The sequence below is a fragment of the Cariama cristata genome, unplaced genomic scaffold (assembly GCF_000690535.1).
Source record: "Cariama cristata isolate BGI_N322 unplaced genomic scaffold, ASM69053v1 scaffold6398, whole genome shotgun sequence".
NCBI classification, from domain to species: Eukaryota; Metazoa; Chordata; class Aves; order Cariamiformes; family Cariamidae; genus Cariama; species Cariama cristata.
Window position 1 is genome coordinate 7,428 of NW_009630606.1, and position 7,729 is coordinate 15,156.

At 36.8% G+C, this 7,729-nt stretch overlaps 1 protein-coding gene across 1 annotated transcript in view; it reads right to left on the minus strand.

Moving 5' to 3' along the window:
* Positions 1 to 715: 715 nt before the first annotated feature.
* The window catches only part of LOC104165855 (neural cell adhesion molecule 2-like), a gene marked incomplete at its 3' end in the record, with an annotated part of 29,783 nt that continues 22,769 nt past the window's right edge, over positions 716 to 7,729 (minus strand). The window contains exon 7 of the mRNA XM_009705612.1: positions 716 to 861. Within this exon, the coding sequence (XP_009703914.1) occupies positions 716 to 861 (146 nt within the window). The remainder of the gene's footprint in view (positions 862 to 7,729) is intronic.

Below are 7,729 nucleotides of genomic sequence, written 5' to 3' on the forward strand. Positions count from 1 at the left end.
TATTTTAAAAAAGGAAAAAGAGTAAGAGCTCTGTAGAAACAGCTTGTTATCTGCGTGGTTAGGAATAACATTACTCCATTCCCTTTCGCTTTCACCATTCCATCTAATTACAGCTCTTGTTCCCACAGTAACTGACTTTCTTCATTGTTATACTGTAATCTTTCTCTGCTAAACTTACTTTCGTAATAAAACATGAAAATGGGAAAACAAAATGGGAAAATTGGCTCAATATGTAGTCATAGTTTACTTGCCCTGTGTGAGGAAAAATATAAGAAAAGAGAAAAATAGGGAAAAAAAAAAAACATCAGAAGTGGGAACTAAATAGCTCCAAGGGATTCAGAATTTTTTATTTCAGCTTTCTATAAGCTGCACTGCATTTTGAGAAATACTGGACAGAGTCCAAATATATTCAAGAAGGGCTATAGGCAGCCATTATGATCAAGATGAAACTGAAACCCTTAGCACAGATTATGTATGAAAATTTAGGCGTGATGAGATGAATTACCTTTCAGCACTTTAATTGCTTTTTCTTTTGCTTTTTTTTTTTTAATTTAAAATTTAGAATATCCACATCTCTCATTACCTTGGAAAGCAGCAATTCCTTCCAATTCCAGAGGAATCTAGAATTAATCTCTCTAAATTAATTTTCTGCTTACAAAAAAGATTAGCCAGACAATACATATTTAGATATTTTAGACATTAAAGGCTGATTTACCTTGTCACCTTCAGAGAAAGTTATTCCATCAATGGCCCTTTTCCATGTAATCTCTGGGATAGGTTCTCCTTCTGCTTCACAGATGAGGGTGGCTTTCCCATTTTCAAACGTGGTTTCATTTTTAAGTTGTATTATTTGAGGCTGTACTGTTAAAAATACAAATTACATTACTCATCCTGCATAAAGAATGTAATGTCAAAATCTACCTTTTAAACCACTCTTTTTTTTTTTTAAGCACATTTATGTTTTTTTACTTAGGATTAACTAAAGGTTTAACGTTACCATCTATAAGAGCAACCAACTTTTCTGACTTCAAGTTGCACAACAATCATTTCTGTATGTCTGATGGCCTGGACTCCTGGCTCAGCACGGCTGAGACCCCCAGGGCTGCCTGCTCCCTCGCTGGGGTAGTGTGGGATGGCTCCTGGCTGATGAGGCCCCTGTTTGTGTGCTTTGCTCCTGGCTCACCGTCCCTTAGGGACGAGCTGGCCCTTGCTACTCTCTGGCACTTCAGGAATGAAGCAAAAGTCCAACGATTCCATGACGATCCTGCACCTGGGCAGGAATAACTCCATGCACCCATGCAGGCTGGGTGCTGGCTGGCTGCAAAGCAGCTCTGCAGAGGGGGCCCAAGGGGTCCTGGTGGACAAGAAGTTGACGATGAGCCAGCAGTTCACCCTCGAGCAGAGAAGGCTCCGAGGATCTCAGCCATGTATATAAATACCTGATAGAGGTGAGTACAGATACAGCCAGAATCCTCTCAGTGGTGCCCAGTGTCAGGACAAGAGGCAAGGGGCACAAATTGAGACACAGGAAAAGGAAAAATGTTTTTTACTGAGAGGGCAACTAAACAGCAGAAGAAGTTGCCTAGGAGACTGTGGAGTCTCCATCCTTGAAGATATTCAAAACCCAGCTAGACATAGTCCTGAGACACCTTCTCTGGCTGACCCTGCTGTGAGCAGGGGCTTGGACTAGGTGGTCTCCAGAGGTGCCTTCCTGCCTCGGGCATTCCTTGATTCTATGATAATCTGTGTTTGTCTTCAAATAAAAATTATTTGGAAAAAAAAAAGAATAATTAATAGTCTTGGACACTGATATTTAGCAGTATCTAACTGCCTTACACAAGTTATTGAATTTAACAAAATCCCCAGATAACAAAGATATTGTACTGGCATTAACACTATTTAGAACTGAAGAGTCCTCTGATACAGAGCTATTCATTCTTACTTACCAAGTAAATCGGTGGTAAGATACCTTTAAAAAATGCCAGATATTGTTTGCATTCTTCAAATCATTCCACTTCATAGCCACAAGCACACAGCAACTACAGCTCTCGATCCATATTATACCTTGTCGTTATTTACATATGCAACACAATTTCTGGTTACATGTGAACACTTCTATTTAGAGGACTTCTCTATACAATATCATACAAGAACTCTGTTGTAGAACTATGCACAGAATATTACTCTCTTCCATGGTACTCATGTATCTTAATAAAAAATGTTTTGGTCCTATATATTCATTCATATATAACCATTAAAAAGTTTCTCTGAACCTAGCCACTTTACACATTAAATGAGACACTCATCCCATGGGAAAATCTAGAACGTAAACATATAATAAGAATATGATTCAATATGTTTACACCCAAAAGCAGGGAATAAAGTTTACATGAATGAATTAAATTCTGGCAGCTCTTAACATTGACTTTGTCAACATTAAGTACATTTGTTGAAAAGAATGTATTTTCTATGTTTTTTTCCTGAGTTTTGCTTTTGAGGAAGCATTACTATAGTATATTCTATATGAAGCAGAAAATAAACAGAGAGATCATCTATTTTCTAACGGGGTTACCAAAGTATGTGTTATGATCTAAGAGTAATATTGGCTTATGCCAGTGGATCAAAAAGGGGAAAGAGAATCTTTCAGGCTGGAAGGTCATCATGACCAACCTCCTCATCACCACAGGGTCAACAGACCCTGCTCACATCAGATTGCTCAGGGATTTTTGAGCACTATCTTGAAAAATTCCGAGAACAGAAACTGCACAGCCTTTCTCACCAGCCTGTTGCAGTGCCTGGCTGTCCTCACAGTGAAGAATGTTTTCCTTAGGTCTAGTCTCCTTTTTCATGTTATGACCACTATTTCATTTATGACGATTGTCTGACAGATGCTGCATTCAGCATCACCAAGAAAAAGAACAAAACCAGGTTCAAACTTGCTATATCCAGATACATCACCTACCTCTCTTTTATCCCTTTCCACCCCACCATTCTTGGCCTCACTTCTCATTCCTTATCTCTATACTCCTTCTGTTGCTTGCCTACTGTCTTTTCACCCTTGACTATTACAAATAACCTATTGTGTGTTTACTGCATAGAGATTAAAAACAAGTAATATTTTAGCTAACAAAGCACTAAACTAATATCCTGCTTCATTAAGATATCATCTATGCTGAGTGACATCACCTGCAGAAAGAAAAATACCCTGAGTGAGCAGGGCCTCTTGAAATGTCAACAGGATCCAGCTTTATTGGATGCAGTAGAAGGTAGGAAGGAAAGCATTACAGCAGGACATCAATTTGCCTGAGAGAAGCTGAAACTCTCCACAGTGGTATAACAAGGGATGTGAGCTGAAAGAACTACAAAAAAGAACTTGAGATAAAAGAACTATGTTAAACTCCAAAAGAACTTCAGTTATTACTCTCACTTCCAGGATCATCCAAAAGCCTATGAAATATTTTACCCTGGTACTCAGGTACTGCATTTCTATAGCCACGTCTCCTAACTTCAATATAATCTGTTCTTTCCTTTGATATATCATCATCCCCAGAAACAAGGAAAGAGCTATGGCAGGTATATCACTCATTTAAAAAGCATCATATGTAGTATTTTATGTCAGAAATTTGCAAACTTTGGAATTACATTATTTCCATCAGAACAAGATGATTTCCCTGCCTGGACAACATGACAGACAATATGATGTACTCAAGATGATGCATGTTCTAAAACATATAACTAATACTCTTTAATTTTTAATCTTAGACTTATATTCTAAATTTCTTTAAGGCCTTCTTCAAATAGATCACTAAGACAAAAAGTTTTAGCTTGACATTTTAGACATGAGCAGCTTACATTTAAGGGAATAAGCACTGATTAATCATCAAATGTATCTAGCTGACAGTTATTACTAGGAAGAAAAAGAGAGCTCATATGGGAGATTATTTAATTGCTTCATTTTTGTAGGTCACAAGTCATAACTTGCTATTGACCAGAAGTTTTTACACTGACTACTTTTTTATGACATTTTGGACATTGGAAAATATTAAAGTACTTTTGTGTACATTCAAATAACAAAATTTATTTGATAATGCCAAGTCTAGTATTGACAGAAATACTGAAACGGTTGTTTCCTCCCCGCCTCCAGTTCTTTAACTGTTCTTTCTAAATTGACAAGGTCATTCTCAAATTGAATTGGTATTTGCTTGCCGTACTCTAGCAAATATGAAACAAATGAAAATACAGGGTCTTGGAAGGTAAACCCAGGAAGCCTCCAGGTCTTTGCTGGTCTCCTCAGTCAAATATATTGAAATATTTGTATTATAATGTACTCAAAAAATTGTAAACTGAATGACCTGACTGAAATGAAAGATGGCTTGAATCTAGAAAGGAGTTATGTTTAAGCTTCATTCAAATTATTTTATTTGGAAGGTAAGGTGCTGCTTATTATTAGACATGCATATTAACAGAGTGATGCTGCCAAAGAAAGAAATAACATTTACTAGTTGGAAAGTTTGCTCTCAGAGCAGAGAAGGTTGGCGTTAAGCTCTCTAACACTTCCTCAATAAACAAGTTCCTTTCAGACTCCTTCCTTGGTCTCTCCTGGATTTGCCTCAGACAAGGGCTAAGCTTATTGCCGTGTACCTACAGCTTCCCCAAAAAGCTTAAGAAGCACATGGATAGCAATCTGAGGTTCTAGATTTGGTTTTGGTTGTTTACAACCAATTTCTTGGAAAAGGTACACAAGTTATTGAATTCACAGAGTTCTATCCATATCTTTGACAAAGTAGTTTCATCAGACTTGGGAAGCAGCACATGCAGAAAGCTTGAGATAGTCCTGATTATATCTCATCAAGAGAACTGCTTTAAACAGCTTGTTATTGATACAAACATGGATTTACTGGTGAGAGGCTTAGTATATGTCCGTATCGCTGTCTGATAGGATCTCTTGATTAATATGACACATGAGGAATCATACTTCTATGGTATCTTCCTCCACAGCCACATTTGAATCAGTTATTAAAACTGCAGCCCTGCTCTCCTGGAAACTCTTGGTACAATTTGAATTTAGTAAACAAGCTAGAGCCCAACAAGGAAGTATCTAAGAAACAGATTCCTGAAACTTGATTCCCGACATAATAAGGATTCACACATGCACCAGTATGAAGTGTTGATTTGATTTACTGCAAGATAAACCTGAGTCTTTTTGTGTGTTAAAATGGTATTAGTACTTCACACACAAAGGGATTTAAGAGTCGTCTTCTGAGAGAACTGGCATCACTGCCTTTATAGATTGCTTCATTTTTATTTTAAAAAGTAGAGGTGTTCCAAACAGGTGAGGACATAAGAGGGAGGAAGGAGGAATATAGGACATGTATGAACTTTTGATACTACGTCTTTAACTGATGAATTGCACTTTGTGAAGCTGCAGTTACTATACTTCGTAATATTTGGGATGAGCAGGCACAGATAGTTCCATACACCGATCCATGGGATTCCCTTTCTGAAGACATCAGTGAATTAAAATGAAGAGCTTCCATACATATATTGAATAGTATCTTAGGAGAAAAAAAACAAAACCCAAAAACCATACTGAAACACTTATTAATCTACTTATTAAGCTTAAAGGAAAACTAGGTGTGCTCCAGACAGTGTAAGTGTAACAGGAATTCAGTCATTAAGTCTGAAAACAATGGAAAATTTAAGCAGCCTCTCACCCCAATCTCATTATAGACTCACTGCAGACTCTGCTTCCAAGAACGCTACTGCCATCACTCTGGAGAAGGAATGATGAATAAATGAATGTTTAGGTCTGAGAAAGTAAGACAATGTAGGAAGGCTTTAAGGTATCAAATCTTCTTCACTGCTCTTAAATCAACTGCTTGTTATTATATTATTTTGGAAATTTTTGTTGAGGTGCCCATAGCTGTAAAATGTGGTATTTCATAATTCAAAATGCTAATTCACATGTATCTAAACGCACACATACATACACATCTATATGACTAATTACATCACAAAACAAATCAACGAAAACATTGAACTGAATAGTATGGGTGAAAGAGAGATAAGAAGTTAGCTACCAAGCAGAGACAAATACTAAAAACATTTTTAAAGAATTCAAGGAAGAATACCTATAGTTTCAAGCCATTCAAAAGGACTAAACATACATGAATTTGTATCAAAAACCTTAGTACAAGTCCTAAGCATTAATGTGGATGAGATCTTTTAGGTAGTAATGGATAATGATACAGAGAGAACTACAGCAGATAACAGGATGACAGAGAGAGATTAACAAGTCATGATCAGTAAGAAATCCTCTGAGGGAAACAGAGCTTTCTTTACTCTTCTATGTCTTATTAGGTAGGACAGATAAAAAGTACTAATAAAGATGAAGAACTGGGGAGGGCAGGGTGTGTGCCTATAGGTTTCTTTACATGTGTTAGTGTTGCAGAAAAACTGTCAGAGTAAGAATTTGGTATGAGGACAAAATAGTTTTTGTAACGCTGATACTGGAAACAAAAAAAATGTTTAACAAAAAAATCTAGGTCATGCATGGAAGCAGTTAGATGGCACTACGATGGGCATGCCCATTCAAAAGTGTAGAGTAGTAGACATTTTAAATGCTGAATGCTATAATGTTGCTGTAATTTTTATTGCGCTATGGTTACATTACTGTTATTGTAAGTTTCAACCATGCCAGAGCCTTGTTGTAGTAGAAACAATAGTCATTGCCCCAAGGAGTTTGCACTTGAAATTAAAATTAAAGATAGCAGGTATGTGAGACAAGCAAGCTAATGGAGTGGGAAAGAATAATGTAATTTAATAGGTCATTTTAACACAAACTGACTGTGTACTATTTCGCTATAATAATCGGCCATCCACCTTGCCATTTTCAGACTGCAGTTTTTTGAACACATTTAAGGAGAAGAAAAGTATAACAAGTTGTTGACTATATAAATGACTGGGAATTTAACCCGTATGAAAGAGACAAAAGAAAAAGTAAAGTTCTTTGTAGGAGAGAATACAACTCTGCTCCACATTTTCAGAGTTAAAGTAGAGGTGAACTTTGTCAAGGCAATATTAGACTAAAATTACATTGAACTTTAGAGATTAAAAATAAGGTAAGAGGCTTAGTTTATGACACTATTCCCTAAGGCATTTAAGTTTTGGCTGGGACAGAGTTCAAAATGGATTAAACAAACTCCTGGTATCTATTAAATAATTTGGATTTAGCTTTCCGGGGAGTCCCTGGAACAGTGGTTGTTAAAAGATGGAAGAATTTATACAGGAAATACTCACTCTTAGTCTGGTGTCTCCCTTTCCCTCCTCCTTGCACTAAAAAGTCGCCTTGCCCTAGGCAAAAACTAAGTACATTTCAGCCATACTTAACTTGAATAACATGCAAAATTATTTCTGTCTGGAACTTCCCTAAATTCCTATCAAAACTAGCAAGTCTTTTCTATTACGTCACTTTTTTTTTTTTCCAATTTTGGAAATAGAATTGAATGAAATGTTTTGAGTTTCCACAAAAATCTTCAAGATGCTGTACATCTTGTGGCTGGGATGAAATTTAAAATTGTTTTTCATCTTCTTTCCTTTGAAAACCAATTGAGAATAACTTTCAAGTACCTCAGAACAACAAAGTAGCCCAATAGTTAGGCAGCCCATCTGGAGTACAGAGCACTGGAGATAGCCCAGCATGGAGGGCTATGAAGAGTTTCTCAAACTG